The sequence below is a fragment of the Neocloeon triangulifer genome, unplaced genomic scaffold (genome assembly GCF_031216515.1).
Source record: "Neocloeon triangulifer isolate White Clay Creek 2 clone unplaced genomic scaffold, ASM3121651v1 ptg000003l, whole genome shotgun sequence".
NCBI classification, from domain to species: domain Eukaryota; kingdom Metazoa; phylum Arthropoda; class Insecta; order Ephemeroptera; family Baetidae; genus Neocloeon; species Neocloeon triangulifer.
In genome coordinates this window covers 7180078-7202072 of record NW_026775546.1, presented here as the reverse complement: position 1 = coordinate 7202072, position 21995 = coordinate 7180078, and the positions used below count along the sequence as shown (strand labels likewise).

At 34.0% G+C, this 21995-nt stretch overlaps 1 protein-coding gene and 1 long non-coding RNA gene across 4 annotated transcripts; both read left to right on the top strand.

The window, feature by feature from the left end:
* The first annotated feature begins 82 nt into the window (after positions 1-82).
* On the top strand, positions 83-5779 carry LOC132192851 (uncharacterized). Of its 2 annotated transcripts, none has more exons than XR_009441375.1 (6): positions 83-256; positions 2283-2323; positions 2381-2590; positions 3300-3431; positions 4382-4783; positions 4836-5778. It is a non-coding gene; the product is annotated as an uncharacterized LOC132192851 (long non-coding RNA). The 2 variants fall into 2 exon arrangements; XR_009441376.1 differs by having other exon boundaries at positions 85-256; positions 4382-5009; positions 5075-5779.
* Positions 5780-9446: 3667 nt separating this feature from the next.
* Positions 9447-21978, top strand: LOC132193137 (facilitated trehalose transporter Tret1-2 homolog). 2 transcript variants are annotated; one of them, XM_059613560.1, is made up of 7 exons: positions 9447-9641; positions 18880-19069; positions 19243-19378; positions 19438-19661; positions 20069-20551; positions 20791-21044; positions 21426-21978. In XM_059613560.1, the coding sequence occupies exons 1-7, from the start codon at positions 9493-9495 to the stop codon at positions 21772-21774; spliced, it is 1785 nt and encodes a 594-aa protein (XP_059469543.1). In that variant the 5' UTR covers positions 9447-9492; the 3' UTR covers positions 21775-21978. The 2 variants fall into 2 exon arrangements, with proteins under 2 accessions (XP_059469543.1, XP_059469544.1); XM_059613561.1 differs by lacking the exon at positions 9447-9641 and adding an exon at positions 16958-17213.
* Positions 21979-21995: the final 17 nt, after the last annotated feature.

The following is a 21995-nucleotide window of genomic DNA, read 5'->3' as shown; positions in this document are numbered from 1 at the left end:
GTTTCTTAGATTGGTACAGCCGACTCCAAGAGATGGCAGGGCGGACGGCGCCAGAATTGCAAGTGCATGGCTCTGTTTGCACCTTGGTTTACTCTCTCTTCTCTCTTCATACCCGTCGCCGTCGGTCGTCTCTAGGGTGCCCAGGAAGCAGGATGTTTCCGCAATGGGTCTCGACGACGAGCAAGAAGGGCCCTGGGTGCTCACATATTTTCCAGTCCTGCCGTTGTTGTTCGTCCCTCTGATTATCAAACTATTCGTAAGTCAAAATTAATTACAAAAAAATCTAATTTTCAAGTTTGGTCAAACAGCGCGCTGCCTTAAAATCTTTTCCAGCAGTTTGGTTTGGCAAAAAAGCAAATCAAGGCTTAAATCCTTTGTAAAATGAATTTTTTTTAAATTTTACATCGTTTTAAGCATAATTATGTGGCATTTGCAATTATCAACGGCTATTGGAGGCCCAAAATTTTTGCGAAGCTACCTCCTAAAAAAAAAAATATGTCAGGATCGTGAGAATTTAGGTGGAATTCCAATTGACAAATTCTCGGGTCTTGTTTCGCTCATGCCCTTGAAGGATTTTTATTACTCTAGCACAATCTACGGGAGCCCCTTGAGCGGTCCCTAAAATTATTTCCCTCAAAGGTTTTGAACAGTGTATTTTCCCTAAAATATTTTTCTCACCATCCCCTAAACTTCAGTTTTGCCTAAATTTATTTTATCTTGAAATTGTACTTCAAATCATTTCAAATGATGTTCCAAATCGCTACCTTAAATGCAAGCATTTGTCGGCAAATGAGTGAAAATATGAATTAATGATTGTGTTAACTCTTCAGTTTAAATTTTAATATGAAGTATATTGTACAAAATTAATAGATTATTTGAAAATTATATTTATAAAAATTGTTATTGCACGGAATAACTTATCTTAATGTGTAAGACCGACAGCGGATTGAAAAACGCAATAAGTACAGACCATGCTTATGAAATTTATTTTATTACCTTTTATTATTATAATAATTAACTCATGTTATTATTTATTTATAATTAAAATTTAAAAAAAATTTAATTTTAAGTAAAATAATTTATTTGTGCTTCATTTTTTGTTTATTTATTTTTAAAAATCATAAAAAACTTAAAATATTTATATTGATAATTGCCTTTTTATTCTGGTTTAAAATAATAAAAAATTTAATACAATTTTTCAAATAATAATGATTTAAATAAAAGTTAAAGTAATATAAATGACACTATTAATTTATCTAAGAAAGCCATAGACTATTTCTTCTCAGAGAATAAGCAAAATTCCAAGCGATTTTGTGCCGTCTGTTAAAATGCAAGACATGAGGACCGGAATAACTCGCGCATCAGGCATTTTTAAAGTCGACTGTCTGGTTTAGCGTCGTCGCTATCAGAAATGCGTGTGTTGTTTGTCATGCATTTGTACAGACGGCACAATATCGGTTGGAATTTTGCTTATTCTCTTGAAACAAGAAATATTCTATCGCTTTCTTGAGTAAATTTTGTGGGCGATTCCATTGTTGCTTGGGGGTAATTCTGATTGCCATAACCTTTGATATTCCTATTTTTTGAATTTATGACTTATAACAATCACGATCTTTGAATTTTTTTAAATTTTCCGTTTAAAAAATTTCTTTCTTTGATTTGACGTTTTTTAAATTGTCCGTATGAAGTCGGCCAGGGGCCGCGCTGGTGGATTTGGTGTTGATGCGCAAAAAAGTGTTTAATACAAAATTTACTCCCTTTTTGCTAAAATTTTCTCCATATTCATTATTTAAATTTTAATAACATCGGTTTAAAGTTTTGAGTTTCAAATTTTAAATTTTTATCTTATGTACCAGGAATGTAAACCTGACTATTCTTCATTAAAATTTAAAATGCGTGATTTTTTGGGTAAATGTAATAAGTGCTGCAACTACTAAATTCAGTCGGCCCGCCATTTATTGCCTCCTCTTTTACAAAGAGAGTCATATTCCAGTCTACAGTAAATGACCACTGGCTGAATCGGAATACTCAAATTGTTTTTAATTTTAAAAAGTGCATGGATTAAAATCCATGCGCTTAAATATTGTTTCATATTTGGAATCCTCATCAAAAATCAACAACAGCAAAGCTGGAATTTTGGGTCTGCTACATTTACAACCCCATTTGCTAAAATTAATTTATCGAGTAAATGAAAATTAACAACGTTGAGCCTAGTTGCCAGAGAGCTCCTGCAAGAAATATTTCTACTTTTTCACAAGATTATCTTGTCATTTTGTTTTCAGGTTGACCAGGTTTTTTATGACAAAAATTTTAACAAAGGGAAGTATGTATAAAAATTGATCTTAATGAAAATTGGCATGAAGGTAGTGTTGACCTTCAGGAACAACGTGTCGAGAGTCGTCAGTCTCGATCTAGCATGGTTCCGCCGACTGAGCCACTAAAAGTTGCCGATTTTTGCGTATGCAACCCGCTCCACGTCCCCACCGCCGCACTCTCTTCTGCACGCTGCTGGTACAGCTGGTAGAGCCGGCGGGCGGAGAGGCGAGTGCAGCGACTGCAGCGCGAGAGGGGCTCGCGCGCACAATGCATGGTGAGTATAGCGTCTTAGAAACGAGACGGAGTCTCGTGGTTGTTAATATATTAGATTTTTGTACGAAGAATCATATAATTTTTAATACTTGCTATAAATAAATATAATTCAGACATTCAACTTGATAGCTGCTTAATTGAATCAAAAAACGAAAAAAAAACAACATCTTTAAAAACGTTAACAATTATAAATTTTAAAGAAGTCAAATATTATTAAATTTTTTATTTGTGAACGAAATAAAAATAAAACGAGATGCATTTGTCGCTTATGGCTCATTTTTTTTTAATATTGTCAATATAGCTTATAGCTTTCTGATCTGGGTACATACTATGTTCGGCATTGGCAACACAGAGGGCTGCACCGACTTAATAATAATTCCTATAACTCTTTTATTAAGGACTCCATATTGCAATGCTAAGAGTACCAAAGAAGTTTTTTATCGCGCATTATGCCCTATGAACCCACAATTGTTTCTCCTTAACTGTTTAGGGTTATTCACTTATCAATTTGCGAAATTTTGAGCAATCAATTTCCGGCAGATTTTTTTAATCGCCAAAAACAAAAATCTCTATAAGACGCCACGTAAAAATTCAAAAAATCATATTTCAAGATCAACGCCCCATTTTTCTTAGTGCAATCAACTCCACTGATAAGGAAGAATCCATTAAAAAAATCTGGCAAACATTTCATGCCGATTTTCCGCATATAGGAGTTGTAGATGTCTATAAGGAGGCCTTAAACGCATTTTCCTACAAAACGCGCTGCTGGTGCCATACAACACATACTACAGCTGGAGGTTAGCTGGAGCCAAGGAGTTTCCAATCATGGATGCTGCGCAATGGTAAAATCTTGTTGTGACTGGAGTTTGGAGTGATGTTGAGAAGTTTTGCAACTGCTGTGAATTCAGGGCAGAAATGAGTGACATTGTCAATTGATTTGAACCTTTCAATTGCTTATTCAATGTGGCTTGAATTTTTTTATTTTTTTTTTCAATTTGAAAATTATTTTCTTTGATTTAATATGCATTGTTTTGTGTCGTTTAAAAATTCCACCACATTGTGAATTTTGAAATTTAACATGATGTAACATTTTTAAATTTTCATTTCATAATTTCATTCGAATTGCTTCTGGAGTATTATGTACGTTTTGATTGGGAAATTTAATTGCCTAAATTCATGCATACACATTTACATATGAGTGTCATGATTAAAAGAAGCTCTATTTCCCTCCGTGTGTAGGGGAGTGAGGAGTAAAGCCTCCTTCCTCCGCTTCATATGAAACAAAACCATTTCTCTCAATCAAAGTGATTGTCAAACATATTGGCACAATCGTTTTCACACAATTTGATTGAAAAAAAATCATCTTGGTAACATTATAAATGATAATGCAAACAGATATAAAAAAAGTATATATATCAATTCAAATTAATAGTAACTATTAATTTAAATATGTATCTTCACTCTGGTTTTATAAATACAAATTATGGATTCTTATATTTATAAAACTAGAGTGAAAATACATATTAAAATTAATTGTTACTATTCATTCGAATTTAAAAACTCTTATTTACATTAGTTTGCATTGTTCAAACCAATTTTTCAAAGTACCAATATACAGGAGCTAGGAGCAGAAGCGGACTGCTTGCAGAGAGCAGTTGCAGCAATAAATACGTGCCGCGTTCGAATCATTGCCTTTTAATGAAAAATTGAAACCATCAGGTGAACCTCGTTGGAAAGAATTTTTAAAAAGAAAATCTATTTTTTGTTACAAAAGCCTTTATATCTGTTGCAGTTGCTGCAGACAACTTTGGAGAACTCAACGAGCAAATGATAGCACACTATTACTGAACGTGGCAGATCAGCTGGACGGGAGTGTTAGCAACCCCAATGATCGGTCTCCAGTGGCACATTACCCCCGTAATTGAAATAGTTGTTTTTAGAGGGCCCATAAAATTCCAGAACACACAAAAAAATATAAGGAGGATTTCACCTAGGGATTATAGTGGAAAAATTTACATTCCACACCAATGAAAAAAATTTAAAAAATTGTGAACATACTACTGCTGTTATTCCAATTCCGAGCTGCATATTTCCGAGAAAATCCATCTAGCTTCATCATTGCTCAACTGATGCACCTTTTTCTCGCTTGCTCTTCGATTTGCGAAACCTAAAAACTATTCCATCACATAAATAGGTATAAACAAATAATACTCTACATACATATCAAAGCATAAAAGTCCCTGAAGTCAACTTCCATGCCAGACGTGCTGTATTGGGCCAATTGTGCACGACCGAAGCGGCCACGGAGCACTTCTTTGAACATCAAATCAGCTGAGGGCAATTCAAGTGATGTGAGAACCTCTAGTCGTTGCTTTGAAAAAAGAACCCCACATTCCAAGATGGCCTAGAAAAAACAGCAGGTTTAAAATCTACTTCATTAACAAGAAATAACAATTACCCAGCATCCCAATATTAAAAACGGCAGCGTTTGGGTGGAGGCAGACCTACGACCTGTCTCAACATCGTCTTCGGGTTCGTCTTGTTCAGCAACAAACTCATCAGGAAAGTCGACTTTAGGTCCTGTGGCTCCAAAGATCACTCCCAAAATTCGGCCAAGTCTTCATGAATTGGTGGCGCTGTTGACATGGGCGAAAATTAATGATCAAAAATCTTGCCCAAAATTGTATAACAAACCTGGAGTGGCCTGAGCAGCTTTGATCTCTTCTCTCGATTCTTCTGCCAAATCGGAGGACATGATTTCATGGTCTGCCGCAGAAAGGGAAACAGATTGTTTTTCACTGGCTTAGGAGTGCATTTGTACATAACTCTTGATCGTCCGCCCTGTATGTTTTAAATGTGTATTATAATGAGTGTTTTGTTAACCCGAAGACTGTCGCAACTATGATGTTATGGCCCTAAATGAAACCTTTAGCTATTTTCTGTTCTCTAACTAAATAGCCCTTCTTTGAATATGTAACTTATAGTTAAAATTAAAATTTTAAATGTACTGTTAACCTCATATTTTTTGTACGATCAATCATGCAATTTTTGCTTCTCGCTTTAATAAATATACATCAGAAATTTTAAAAATGGTTATTGTGAAAAAAATTAAAATATAAAACGTGATGAATTTGATAAACTTTGGTGTTGCAAACGGAAAGAAAATAAAAATTACTTTTTTACCATCCTTTAAATAAAAAAATACAAAAAACAAAATGATCTGCTAATTTAAATATTTTTTATAAAGTCAACGTTTCTTTCTTCAATAAATTTATTTCTTATTTCCACATGCGTTTTGACTATAATAATGGCATTTAGTAATATCAATTGTGGCGCTCTTACTTTGTTAATATATTTTCGCAAATTTGCACATAGGCGGAGTTCTGCTGCCATCTGACGGCCTCCCTTGAAACTTTAAACTATTGTCAATGAAGTCACACCGGTTGCATACGTAGCGTAGCCAGATCAGAAATTCCCATTTGCGCGATTTTGTATATTATCCACACCATAAGCTGAAGAAAAATTTACAACTCCGTCTTCAGATAATTGAACTGAAATTTAATTCTCCGAAAAGGTAAATTAAATCTTTTTAGACGTATCAAACTTTCTGTTTTCAAGTTTAATTTTGATTTAAAAAGAAGTTTTAATGTTTTTTTTTTAATTTTATCAAGCAAACAATTTTGAAGAAATCGCAGTTGTTTCACATTTTGATGATCAAAAGAAAATGCAATTTGGCAGCAGTGTACAATCATCTAGCTCAAGTACGGCGTGAATTCACTCATCTCGAGGGGCCACGGTTTTTGGCCGCTGTCCCAAGTGCGAGGCCTGCACGTGCGAGCGGCGTGGCCGTTTGGCCTCTGCGGGAATGTTGTTTACCCAGGCCGCGCTGGTTTGTTGGCTCGTGAGATGAGAAATAAATACTTAAGTCGACAAGCAAAGCACAGCAACGCAGGCAAAACAAAACGCACCCTTTCTTGGCCACTCGTGGGGGTTTTTCCCTTGCGAAATAACAAGAGCAAATAACAGAAAAAATGGATATCATAAACTAAACTTTTAAATAAACTATTAATTTAAGTATTTTTTTAAAGGCATAGAAAATGTAATAAAATATTGTACCAAAAAATTTAACTTAAATTAATATAATTTCGACTTTGAACTTCCCATGGATATTGGATTAATTGATTGTGACAGTTATTTTTTAACAAAAAATATTAAAAACTAGCTTTTGAATCTCCGCTCTCCTCTGAATGTTTACTAAAATGTGTTTTGGTAAGCCTAGACTCTTTTAAAAGAAATAAAATGTTATAAAAATCCTACATTTTTTTTTAGGTATTAATATTTTCATCTTTCATATTTACATATAATTCTGAGAACTAAAATGAATAATTTTTGTTTGGCCTATTTTATTTATATTCTGAGATGCAAAACAGAGTCCTTGGGTGCCGCCGCTAGCGAAAGTGGCCTTCAATAGCATGCAAAGCGTAAGTGCATTATTTATCTCATCTCTCTCTTTATCTTTCTGTCAAGCCAACATGCAGTGCTGAGCGCACGCGAAAAGTTATTTGAAGCAGTTTCACGATTATGAGATATCCATTGAAAGTCTATTGACTGAATTGTGGTATGCCAATGTTCAAGAGGGTATATTATGAATAATTTTGTAACTGGAAGAATTTGATTAGAAAACTGATAATTTATAGCTTCTTATCTTCCTGAAAAATAAAATTTTCAACAATTAGAGCTATAAGAATTGATTATACTCTAGTGATTTGAATCATCAAGGGTTTTCTAAGAATTCTTATTCCAAGGAAAAATTTACTCCAATTTCTTTGATAAAATTTTATCCTCTTTAATTACGTACGTTATATGGACACAAAAGGGCAAATTTATAATTATTATTTTTTTTTGCAACCATTTTTCCATTTCAAAGGGGCACCTTTATACCTTTAAAATGTGTAGCAAGTTTGCCCGTAGAATTTAATTTGAAATTCGAAAGATAAAAGTTCAGTCTTAAAACTAAAATTTTTAGTTAACTGCCATGCCAACATATAAATAACATGATTTTTTTTCAAATTTTAATTTAGCACGTGTTTATCCAAACCTCGCATAATGTCCACAAATAAATTAGTTCAAGTTTTCACAATTTTAGGCAAAAATTTTCTTTCCTTGCGCTTCTGTTTTGGATAGAAATTTTATTTAAAAAATGGCCTTGCCTCCCAAATGAAACAAATTTTAATTTTTTTTTTTTTTTTGTATAATTTTTATTATTGAAATGGAAAGCTGACTTTTTTGGTGGTAGAATTTTTTATTCAAGATATAGAATAACAAATAAAAATTGCCTTTCAATTTTCACGCTACGTTTATTATTATTATTATTTGTTTTTATTGTTTTATAGATTAAATTAGTATTTTTTTTAGTGCCTGTCAATGATAACAGTTGAGCTTTTAAATTAAATCAATTAAAAAATTTTAAATTTCATTAATGTCGAAGGATTTTATAAATTCTTGGTAGACACATAATCTTATAACCAACTCAAATCACTGCCTTGAATCTGATTATTAATTCTGTACGTCAATCACCGTGTACTCAATTTTAATTACACGAGTACGCAGTATTTCATTTTCATGTGTCAGTAAAAGAAAACAATCAAGTGTAATCAAGATCTGAATTGCACAAATCACATAAGACACACACATGTGCCTCGGATGGTTGGTGCACTCATGTGAACCGTCGAACCCAGGCAGAGAAAATAGGTAGACAAAACAAAATACTCCAAGCTGATAATAAGATCCGACCAATTCCGGATCAAATCAGATTCGCGGAAAAACAACAGCTTTGCCGGTGGAGATCGATTGGTTTTGCACCCCACCCTATCGAGAAGTGATTAGGACTTATCGCTTAATTTGCCGAGCGAGCATTCGCATTAAGCACGTGGCCTCGGCATGAAATAACAGAGAGAATTGTTGTCCAGCAGCAACCGATATGAGTCGGGGCTCCATAAATACTTCTCGAGTATATCGTGTAACTTGGCTTCTAAATTTTTGATCAGCAAAGGTTTGAAATATATATTGAAAATGTGGAAATTGTTTGTTTTGTAAAAATTAATAAATATTAAACATATAGCATTTTTATATTGATTTAATTTGACGCAAATAGTTTTTAATTTATAAGTAAATTAGTTCAAAATAATTTCATTTGTGGAAACTTTACGGAAACAATCCTGTAAGTAGAAATAAAAGCTGCTGATGGGATCTTTTTACCTCTGGAGTTTAGCAAAATTATGGCAAGTGGTGGTGCCGTCATATGTCCTCTCAAAATTCCAATCTTTGCCAACAATTGATTCAATAAGACGGTGTTTTTTAACATTGTTTGGAAAAATTAAGAAAATATCAGTGAAAATATGAAATATATGAAAATTTTAATTAAAATTTTCATAATTTACAGCAATTTTTATTTATTTAATTTTTTGCTTTCTCTCATGATATTTTTAAATTATTGAACGATCAGTCCAGAGAGTAAAATGAGTCGCAATAATAAGTAAACGGTGGCTAATCACGGCTTAAACCGCAACAAACTGAAAAGGGAGAAAACGTCCGGCCTAATAGCTACTCTGCTTTACAAAACTCTTTGCGGTCAAACTCACACAATCCAGTGTTGAGTCAAACTGGAATCGACCGGCTTTGTGTTAGCCTGATTTTGATGCCTATTTTTGTTATTACTCCATACACGTGGTCTCGGGGAAAGGGTAATTAAAAGAGTCGGGGATGGGGCGTATAAATAGAAATCCATAACCTCGGACTCGGATCTGGTTGGAGAAAGAGCGACCGAAACGTGTATGCAGTTAAATTTCACCTCTGATGGAAACCTCGCGGGCTGCACTCGGATATCAATAATATTACTTAGAAATGGGACTGTTGACCACCAAGCACCCTACTGCAGCAGTGGACCTCGTTCGCTTTGCCGCGGTCGACCCTGACACCCTCAAAGGTTCAATTGATCAGCAAAACAACAATTCGGCTGGGCAGCAAAATCAACCGACTGAAAGTGCAAAAAAGTGAGTAAAAAATATCTTGATCTGTATGAAAAATATTCAGATTAAAAAGAATAATTAATAAATAAATTTTTAAATTAATTAAATTTATGTATAAAACAGGAAAATATTTTTTATAATTAAGGCAGTTATAAATGAGATTATTTCAAATTAAGGAGGTTTTTTGTTGGGCACAAATTTCGAAAGTAAAATCCTTTCTCTAGACAAGACAGTCTTTTTAGTGAATTTTTAAATAATTCATACTAGAATTTTGCATTGTAAATAAAATTATTAGCGTATGAAATATTTCAAATTTTGCAATAAAAGAATTAACAAAAAAAGTCACAAATTAATAACAAAATTGATAAAATAATCGCAAGAAAAGGTTAAAAATTTCAATCATAGGCCAATTGTTTGGCAGGAAATTTTAAAAGAAAAATGTAAATAATATATAACACGTTATTTCAGTTTTCTCATTTAAAACATGAATAAATTATTTTCTCACTTCCTCTTCATATTATTATCAATTTCCAAACATACTTTCCTGGTTCAATTAAAAACAAATTTGTTAAAAATCAGGAGATACACGATCATTTTAATTATGAACTAATTAGAACGCGAACGAGAGCAAACAGAAATTTTCGGAGCGATAATTAATAGCCTGTCCCTCACCACCGCGAGTTCAGCGCGGTCGGCGGCGGAAAAAGTGAAGGCGCTTCTCAGACTGCTCGGCGCCCTTTCGGTTCACACACATGTATCATACCATGTGCGTTTATATAATGTTACAAGTTACACGCGGAGCCGCTCATTAATATAACTTTATCACAAAACGTAATGTGTTTTGTTCAAAGATTGATGATATTAATGAGATCGTCCATACTCTTTGATTCTCATAACAATTAAACTGAACTATTTATATGAATACTTATGCAAAGAAATAACAATTAAAAGTGATTAAACAATTGAATCAAAATAGAAATTCTTAAAATTTTTATTTAAAGTATATCTGATATAAACATAAAGTAGCAACAAACTTTGTCCTGGGCAAAAAAATTGAAGAATAACATCCTAAAGATATGAAAAATCCATTCATTAATTTGATTATATAATGATTAGTTATTCGTTATTCTTCTCAGTCAATAAAAATTTTAAATTAATTTGATGCAAAAAATTTTAATTGCCCAAAATTGTATTTAACTTTAAAATTTTCATATAACAGTAACAATTTAATTAATTTGCTTAGCACTATTTCTTGTTATTATTTTTTATTGTTCAGCGTCCATATCACTTTTTTCATTAAGAAAATACTTCAAAAATTATATCTTGCTTTTTATTACAAAGCTTTCATTTTTTTTAGAAAGGCTATAATAATGTAATAAATTAAAATAAAAAAATTTTATTGAGTTTTTTTAAATATATTTCAATTTCAACTCTGTATTATTCTCCAAGAAAAGAGGCCAGTGTATTGAAGACAGAATTGATTTCCCTATAGAAACAAAGAGGGTTATGAATTGGCAGCAAGTGTTGTTGCGTTTGTTTTCCTCTTTGAGCAACTCGGTGGATACCAATGCATATTCGTCGGAATTGCAGAGAGCGCGTGTGATATGCGAAGGCCACTTGAGTCGGTCGTTCGGTCGGTCGCCAATGTCACGGTTGCCTTTTGGCCCCACTGCGAACAACACGCTCGCTTTTCCCTCGCATTCGTTTATAAATACATATATAACTGATACTGTCCTCACACATGAGCATTAGGGTTCAAACAGAGGCTGTTTGTGAGCGGCGGCCAAGTTGAGTGTTTGCGTGCAATTAATGAATTGACTAATTCCCTCGCGTGCGCAACTGCACTTGCACCACGATTGGGTTCGTTGCCGCCTCTCTTACGTTTATTTGCAGAGAAGTGCATCGGCGAAAATGTAGGTCGATCGCATTTGCGGCAGGTGCATCACATTATTATATAGTGAAAGAGCGGCTTTCAATTAGTTCTCATTGTTCTCAAGTAAGGCTCTTGATCGAGTAATTAATAAACCTAAAGGATGAGATTGTGAGATGGGCCGCTTTTTATCTCAAAGGTCGTTTATTGAAATAGTCATTAGTGTTTGTTTGAAAATTAATTTTTCTCTAAACTGAAAAAATAAAAGTAAAATCTCTTTTAATATGACCTTATTTTTGTGTGGTTTTGTCGCAAATTTTTCTGCGGTCTTAGTTTTCCGTTGGTTTGAAATCACTTTGTTGTAAAGCTCATTTTTTTTTCAATGGTGTAAAATAAGGATAAATTTAAAATTTTGTTAATTATGATCAGATTTTGTTAAACTTGAAATTTATATAATTCCAGTTGTGTGAAATATAATGTCTTATTTTTCAAGTGGAGTTTAAAAACAGCTTATAAGAAAAATCAATTTGAACGAAATTATCAAGAGGACTATGTTAAATAAATTAAATTTTGATGCAGTTTTAAGAAAAAAGCTAAGTTTTAAAAATTATTTAAATTATAAGCTATTCACTGAAGTTAACGTAGTAAAACTACTATTATTTTATATTCCCCCCCCCCCCCCTTTAATTATTACCTCAATTTTATTCAATAATTCATTATTTGTATTAATTATTATCTCCATTTTAAAATCAATTGTAGCTGTGTAAATAAGTTGTTTTTAAGATTTAATTTTTTTATAAATTAATTTTTTTTACGAAAATTTTGAATTACACCCAATGATATTTTTTGTTAAAAAATATAACTAAATAAATATTCATCAAATTGGCAGGCTATTATGTGATATCATTCAAAAATGTCAAAATTAAACTCCAGTTGATTCCTTTAGCCTTCATCATTGACTTATCTTATTGACATCTTCTGGTTTATGATTTAAAAAAAAAATGCGAAAATCGACCCTTTAATCCTGCTAAATCCATTGATTTGTAATAAATTAATTTTTTACATAATTATTATGTCATTTTATTTCTTATTTAAAAGATAATTTGAAATTATTGATTTTTCTTATTTAATTTTTGTATAGATGAAAATTTATTTTTAGAAAATGTTACGTAACGATTTGACGACTTTCTCGGTTTCTCGCCTCCAATATCTATAAAAGTAGTTCTGGTCTGGTTCAACAAGAACTGATTTTTTCAAGTGTATCAAAATCGCTCAAGGCTGAGAGCAATTTTCCTGCTCACCGCACAATTTTTTTTGCCACCACAGGACTTTTTCTCTGAAAATAACCACTCACAATCGCGAGCCCACGTGGAGCAGGAAGCTCCTTTTACACCTTTTTGGAAAAGAATGGTCTCTCTTTATGTTTTGTTTCTTGTTGTCAACGCGGAGGCGCGGGTTTAAAAATAATCTCGCGGCAGAAATAAGAGATTAATTGTTTTGCGGAAAACAGGTTTGGCAAAACAAACACGGCGGCTCGCGGGGAGGAGCATTTAAAATTTTATAGAGAGAGGAACAACATGTGGTAATCACGACTTGAACATCTCGCAGTCACGTGAACATTGTCTGCTCTCACCGCAAATGTATACACTAGCTCAAGTACTCGCCTCTCCACGAGAAAATAAGTATGATTTCCGATCGAAAAATTTTGCACCAAAAAACAGAAAATCCCAGCGGAGCCCCAAAATCCGCTCGTAAACTTGACCAATTAAATTATGCTAATTAAACTCGGTATTTTTTTTTATTTAATTATTTTGGAGAGAGATAAAAAGTACGCGGGTCAGGAGTGGAATTACATTTTATTATTATTATTCCTTTTTGCTGGCGGTTTTATAACTTGCGAATTGACGTCAGCGAATGTTAATTTTCTCTCGAGTTATGGTACAGGTGAATTCCTAAAATGGAAATAGGAGAGAAAAGAAACGCACGTGTCTGCATCTCCAAATTCAAGCATGTATTTTCAAGTTTCTTTTGCACCGACTTGATGAGCTACTCCACTCAACCTCAACAATTTAGAGTTGTAATTTTTTATTGCTATTGCTACACAGCACACATTATGCGGGAATATGAATAATAAAATGTACAGCCAGCCCGATTTGGCAAAATGGCCAGAATTTCTCAGGGATAAAAATCGGCCTGAATAATTGAGGTTGAAATGAAATTTGGAAAGAATTTTTTTAATCTGAATGGAAAATAAATAAATTAATTAATTTTAAAAACATATTTCGCCTTGTCATGGTTTATATTAAATAAAATATTTGGAAGATTTTTACAAAGAAGATATTTTAGAGCCTATGCAAGAGGCAAATTTATTGGCGGAAAAAATTAAAAAACATTTTTAAACTAAACATTTAAATTATACAAAAATATAAGATGTATATTAAAAAAAGGAATAGTTAAAATAAAATCTTTCACATGCCTTGATTCGTTAAAAGGACTTGCAAATTTAAACAATAGATTGATTGAATCTGATATAATCTGATATAGTTTTGATTTTTTTTTTTTGCAAATGGACCCTGCTTCTTTGTAAATCTTTCTTAAAACTTAAACGCGCGTGATGTTTTTTGACGCAATTGTAAGGGTTCAAATTGCAAGAGAAGCAAACGTCCTACATTTAATGCTATCACCGAAGTTTTTTTATCAGCTAATGACTGATTTGAAAGATTTTTGTTATGGACGAGCCTGCAGTACACAATTAAAGCAACGAAATCGACCTTAAAAATAAGTCTCTCTGATATTAAGTTTTCAAGGGAATTTCAAATATTGCTCCTGACCTTGCTGCGTCTCCGACAGATATAAAAATTATATTTCAAAACGCGGCGTCTCTTTGTTTCGCAAAGGCGCTAATTTTCCAGTTATTCAAATGCCGGAGATATTGCAAAAAATTTCACACCGCGTGGAAGTCTTTATAAGGCAGTCGGGAAAACTGGATTTCCTGACACGCTTAATTAATTTAAATGCACCAACGTGGTTTTTATTCAAAGAGGCGGATTTTTGTCTTTCTAATGCGCTGTTAATGGCATGTTTATGTATGTACTTTGATCATGAACAAGTACATAGGAGAGAAAAGCGATCTCATTACCCTTTATGCGTGACAAAAACACCTCAGCGATGCAGGACTGGTTCTGTTATTGTTTTGTAACATAATGAATTAATGACACACAGCTGCAGTGATGGACTCATCTTAAAAGAAACAACAATAATAATAAAATTATTAATTGACATACATATTATTTTTTATGAAAGTAAACCATTGTTTTGTATAAAAAATATCTTTTATCTCAAATATTATTATTATTAATTTAGTGATATTACTTAATTAAATTTTATAAAATTTTCGCATCCTTGAGAAATAAGAGCAATTATTGTGGCTTAAACCTGTTAAAGAAAAATGGTCGTTGTCAGTAGGCGAATCTTGCTCCGAGGGAGAAAAGGTCACCGAGAAAATTATCGCCGCCGGTCGGGCGAGGAAATTGCTCCTAATGAGTCACTTCGTCTGTACTGGATGCTAATTGCTCTCAGGTGTGTTTTTTTTGTGCTAGTAAAATTCGAATTAGTTGGCAGTGAAGTCTTATTTATTATAGGAAATTTCATCTGAACTAAATGTGGAGGCATTATAAACTAAAAAATCTAGAGCAGTTCTAAGGAAGAGAAAATTTTCATAAGATTTTTTTAATGAATATCTAATAATCTGTATTAAAGGTTTTTCAGTAGTTCATATTATTCTATAATAATTGATTTGCATATTATTTTAAGTGAAGAAGAGCTCGAGAATACCGCGTTCATCAAGTGATAAAAGACGGGCTTCGTCCACATTGAAAAGAAAAAAATATAACAGGTTGAGCCTTTCATTTTTTTTAATTAAAGAAAAAAAATTTTAATGAAAAAAAAAGCCCTTTCTTCTATATTTCATCTGCTATTTCCGTTTTCTATTTCCAGATTTTTTAATAAATTAAAATTTCCAGCATTTTTATTATTTAATTTTCACATGAATGTAAAGAGGAACGAAATATAATTATTGTGAACTGATTGTGAATTGAGAGAAAGGAAATCGTATAGTAGAGCGGATGTTTTTTTGCAAGCGAAATTCAATCCTTTCATTCTTATTTCTCTTTGTTCTTTTTTGCGTACAGACTCTCCTTTCGAGCAAATTCTATACAACGCGGTGCCCATCTCACGAAATTATCTAATGCGCAGTTTCCTGCGAGCAACGCGTAAATAAAATAAATCCTTAATTCTCTTTTTGCCTAGGTCAGAATCTTGGCGTCCTTAAAGAAAGGTGTCTGCAAAAATCAAATGCTCGCGCGCATAAAATACACAAAACGTGAAGCCGCAGAAATAATGTTGTTTTTCACTCACAATCAAGCGCGTATGTTTATCAATTGATAACATGCGGTGATAATTAATTCTGTCCCACGACGCTGAACAACCGTTGCGTTAATCACAGAAAATTAATCGAATTTTTCTGATCATTTTTAATGCGAATTGACGATCGGGACGAGAAAGTTGGCTGGTTCTAGAGGGTCTAAAAAATTTAATTTCGGTAACCGGCTTGAAGCAGAAAGCGGCACTTTTTTATTTCATCCCGAGAATAAAATATTTATTGCAAAAGATGCTGGTTAGTTAATTAAAGCAAGCACACAGGGTCTTGATAAGACATTTATTTTCTAGTCCCTTGCCTTATAAAATTAAGTTAATTCACCTCAACTGCGTCACTCTGGCAACTGAAGAACGGGCAAGGACATGGCCGAGAGTGTGTTTCTTGCAAATGCCAAAATACACAAAAACATAAACATACTACAAATCAAGTTTATTTCAAAATTTATGGTAATGAAAAATTCTCGGAAAAAAATTAATAATTCAGTAAAATTTAATTTTTCAAATACAGTTTATTATTTTTGTTCTGAAGCATCAAAATCAAATTACAAAATTAATACTTCATTAGCAAGCAATGTTTTTAATTGGAATTCAATTGTCGAATTTATTAATTTCATGCTTCCATAAATTTCCAGTGTTTTCTTTATTTAAAAAAAACGATAATAATAAATTGCACAGATAGTTCAAAATTCCAGAGTATTTTTAACCTTTTTAATGAATATTTAATTATTAAACTTCATTAAGTTTTATTTTTAAGATCTAAAAAAATAGCATTACAATTTTTTTTAATAAAATTAGAGGAATATAAATTTTTGTCTGCGAACTTAAGCAATGTAACGAAAAAATGCGACAAATTTGTACAAAGAACAATTTTCGCGGGTGCCACAAATTATTTGAATTGGATCAAAGCTAGTAATTCATAAAATGTGCTTGTCGTCAGGCGAAACTGTTGGTCTTTCGACCAGCTGGGATGAGCGAGAAGTGGGAGCGCTTCTTTTCGATGAGCAAGAAGCTGCCCACTATAAAAGCCCAAGTTGGCAAAGTTTTCCACGCTACTAGCGTATAGTAGGGAAGCAAGCAAGTAAAGATTCGCAATCGCGGTGCGCGCGCTCGCTCGCTCGCTGCCCTTGCCTTTTGTTGATGCACCACAAACTGGCACTCGCTCGCGGATGCACCTCGGCGGCGCACGGACTATGCAACCGGCTGAACGCTCGATGCGAACGACAATAAGCAGGTGACCCTTGCAGAACGACGACCTCGTCTCACCCCACGACCGAAATCGCCAAAATGCTGTGAGTACTTTTTCGGAATCGACGGCAAAAAGCAACAGACTGATTTTTTTTTCGCAATTCGTTTTATGTGCATCTCTGCGCAGACGAGATTGAATCGCGGTTAAGGGGCTTCTCGCACACACGGTCAAGGACTGCAATTGTTAAGTGGGCGTCGAAAGAGAAATCAATGCTCAGAACGCAACATTTTGCGATTTGAAACTGATAATAAATGCAAGATTTACTAAAACTTCAAATTAATATTTTTAGAGCAATAAATTTTCTTCAACATAATTTAATTTCATGTTCAGAACAAAATGAAGGCGTCAAAATAACTTTTTATCTACCAGCTGTTGGACGCTTGAAGTGATTAGATATAACACTTCCTGCTCTTTTTTTCAAACTTAAAATTACGCTTGATTAATTAAAAGCTGAAACTCGCTAAGACTTTTATAAATAAATTTTGGTTACTCGGTAAAATATTATAATTTTATTGGGGAGGAAAGGCATAGACGTAGGGGTTAATTTCTGTAATTATATTTAATTATGTTTTTTTTACATGAATAATAATATTAATCCAAAATTATAAAAAATTCATATACTTTTTGCTAAATAAATAGCGAATATAATTTCAAATGAAAAAAATTCATCTCAATGTTTTTAGACGCTATTAGAAAGTGCCATTTCATTTCACCTCTCTCAATTTGCTCAATTTCTATTTCTTTCTAATGAGCAACAAAGGCCGTTCTGCTTAAATGAAAATAATTACGTAATCGTCAAGTGGCGGTAGAGATAATGCAGGGTTAATCAGTGTCTGCGCTTTGCAACGACAAAACCATAAAAAGCGAGCGCAGCTGCTTTAGATTCGCAATGTCGGAATTAACAGCGCACTTGGCTGCTGGAACAAACAAAATGTTAATGAAACCCAGTGATGAGATAGATGTTGACTGCTTGGGGTGCCAAGAATTATTTTCAGACCTTTCGAGCTGAAAACAAAGAAAAAGCTTAATTTCGAGGTCGGTGTAAATTTAAAATTCCTAAGCCTTATTGAGATAGTGTTGATTCATGTTATCCATCCTTTGATCCAATTTCTTGCTATTGCGACTCTCACTTTCGCATTTGTTGGGATTCGCCGGTTGGTTATTGAGCAACGCGTTACAACAAGCAGACTTTATTTATACCTACAGCTTTCATATTAGTGTAAATTGAATACCTTATCATAAATACTTTTGGTATTTTTATTCGTAAAAAAAATCAAGAAGAAAATTGCGGACAAAATTTAAATTAAATTTTTATTATTAAATCAAGAAAGTTTGTAATCAAATATTTTGCTAAGTAATAATAGCTTTTCATTTGAAAAAAAGAAGGAATAAGTTGCGCAAAAATAAAAGGGTAAAATATTGGGCTTCAAATTCAAAATATAATTTAATCAAGATTTAATAAAGCCTGAATTATGTATTCAGGAAATTTGTATTTATTTTGCACAAATGATTTTCAATTTTGAAAAATAAACCACCAACCTTAATTCAAGTTGTGGATTTTGGCAGCAAATTGTGATCATTTCGACTATTTTTTTTTCCAATCAAGTATCTGTTTCCGAATATTTGATCAAAATTGTTTACAAAAAATTTTGAAGGCTAACAATCAAATGAATGTCGAATATGAGGGAAATTTTATTTTGCTGTTGCAGGGACGAGCAGGAAACACGCTCGTTGGTGGAGAAGCCGCTGGGCAATGTCAAGATCATCCCAGACTCGCCAAAAGCGCCCTTGGGGTTCCAACCTTTGCCCCTGTCCCAGTCCAAATCGGACCCGACCAAAGTGCCTCTGCCAGAGGATGAAGCCCCCAGAAGACCCCGCAGAGGAAGTGCCCTCAGACAGGTTGGTTTAAATAAGTTTTAAAATTAAATGGCATTTTATAAAAGTTAATAGAAGAATTATAAATTGGAACTGTCTGTATTTATTTATTTTTAAATTATGTAAACATTTAATTATTTTGCAATATATATTAATTGATTTTTACCATTTTTATTAATATTTTCATTTTTTTCTAGGTGCTGATCGCCCTGATTGCCAACCTGGGCCCAGTCAACACGGGCATGGTGTTCGGCTTCTCTGCCGTGGCGATTCCACAACTGATGCACGCCAACTCCACAATCAAAATTGACGCAGACCAAGCTTCTTGGATTGGTATTGAAAATAATAATTTTACTGAAAACAAAAATTTTAAAACTTTCTTTGAATTGCAGCCAGTTTGTCTTCCCTGAGCACGCCGCTGGGCTGCATCCTGGGCGGCTACCTGATGGATCTGTTAGGCCGAAGGACGACCCTTCTGCTGCTGGAAGTGCCTCTGATTGCTGGCTGGCTCCTCATCGCCACCGCAGGCGGCGTCCCACAAATTTACGCTGGACGTCTTTTGGTCGGCTTGGGCTCAGGACTGGTTGGAGCCCCGGCCAGGGTTTACACTGGAGAGGTAATTAAAAAATTGTTCAAAACTTTTTTTAATTTGCTCTAGTTTTGTGCTTAATATTTCTTTTCGAAAATTCAAATAGAAAAATTAATTATTGGTATTATTTTTTTCTTTTGAATTTGGAATACTTAAAAAATGCTGATCCATAAATTTTAAATTATTTAATGAAAAGGAATTAAATAAGAACTAAAATTGCAAACAAATTTTTTTTATAACATTGATTCCACCGAAATAAATAAAAAAATGTTTGAAGTCTTAGAAAAAATGAAAAAAATAATAGGTAAAATTAATCTTAAGTTTCAAATATTTTATAATTTATTTCACAAATTAATTAAATTTTCTCATTGTTGAACAATATATTAAAAACACAATTAATCAAACTCAAATTAATTTTATTTTCTCATTGTCAGGTTTCTCAGCCTCACCTGAGAGGCACCCTGGCCGCCCTGGCATCTGTGGCCGTCTCTCTGGGTGTGCTGATTGAGTACGGCGGGGGCGCAGCGACTGAGTGGCCAATTCTGGCCGGGGTGAGCGCTGCCCTGCCCATCTGCGCCTTTCTGCTGACCGCCTTCATCCTGCCTGAAACGCCCGCGTGGCTCATCGCCCGTGGCCAGAAGGACAACGCCCGAAAGTCGCTGCACCGACTCCGAGCCGACACTTGTGACATTGAACGAGAACTTGCCGACCTGGAGGCCTTCCGCGCCAACATTGCCAACCTGAAGAACTCAAACTCACCCACCACCAATGCCACCCCTGCCAAGCCGCAGCAGCAACACTCAATTTTCAAATCGCTGTTCGAGCCGGCCGCCCTCAAGCCCTTCTCCATCCTGGTCATCTACTTCCTCATCTACCAGTTTTCTGGCGTCAACTCTATAACTTTCTATGCTGTTGAGGTGAGTTTTATTATGTACCAAAAAAGTAAAAATTACAACAGCATTTTGATGATTTTCTAAATTAAAAAAGTTATTATTTATTTATTCTATTTTAAATTTAAATTTTTAGGTTTTCAATAATTGAAACGTTTTGATTTTTTTCAGACAAAATTTTATAAAATCATTTTAAAATTTTTTTTAACTTGCATGAATTATTATATGTTTATTTTTTTATAAAAATCTCTCTCATTTTCATCTAGGTGTTCAGAGAGTCAGCTGAGGGTATTGACGATTACCTGGCCACAGTTGCTCTTGGAGTGGTGCGCCTTTTGTTCACAATTCTGGCGTGCGGACTGTTGAGGAGATGCGGCCGTCGACCTCTGACCTTCATCTCTTCCATTGGCTGTGGTGTGACCATGCTCGGACTCGGCACCTACATGTACCTGGCAAAGGAGGCCAAGTTGGCAGGGCTGGCTCCTCCACCTTCTTGGATTCCTGTCCTTTGCATTTTTGGGTAAGTGAAAAATATTAAATTTAAATGAAGAGTTGATTTTTAAAAAAAAAAAATTTTTATTTTATATTTTTCAAGCTCCCATTTAATTAAACATTAAGAAAACTTTTTCTCACCTACAATCATGCAAAATCATAAAAATATACTTTGTAATTTTAATTAGTTTTGATTCTTTGTTATTGAAATATTTGAAATCTCTATATTTATCGTTTTATATTTTTAGTATTCATATTAATTAGGTTTTTGTTTTTAATTAAAAATTCGTTAAAATCTTTAATCCTCACTGGACTTGATTTAAACTTCTAGTCCTTTTATTATAAATAAATTAGTCAATATTATTTAATTTTTATTCTACTTAACTCAATTTATTGTCCTTATGTACAGATTTACGGCTGTTTCCACAATTGGCTACCTGGTGGTGCCTTGGGTGATGATTGGCGAGGTTTACCCTTCGAGGGTGCGTGGCCTGTTGGGCGGTCTGACCACCTGCGCTGCCCACATGTTTGTGTTCACCGTGGTCAAGACTTTCCCGTTTCTGCAGCAGACGGCCGGCGTGCACGGCGCCTTTTGGATCTACGGCGTCATCTCGACCGTTGGCACGCTCTTCTTCTACTTCTTCCTGCCCGAGACCAAAGGCAGGTCACTCGAGGAGATCGAGGACTACTTTGCCGGCAGAAGGAGCACCCTGGACTCACCCAAGAAGAGACCCATCGTGACTGCCAACTCCGTTTAACTGTCATGTGGAGAAATCGGGGACCAGTATTAGTTTTTTTTTTATTACACTTCGGTTGTCTCGTTTTAGTTTCGAATGGAATCTCGATCTCTGCCGCACACAACGCATGCTTTGATTTGTATAATTTGTGCGACATAATAGACAGACGGATGGTGTGTGTGCCTTTTAGATGTATTTGGTTTGCTTGTACTTACAGTAGAAGATTTATATTTTTGCTGACA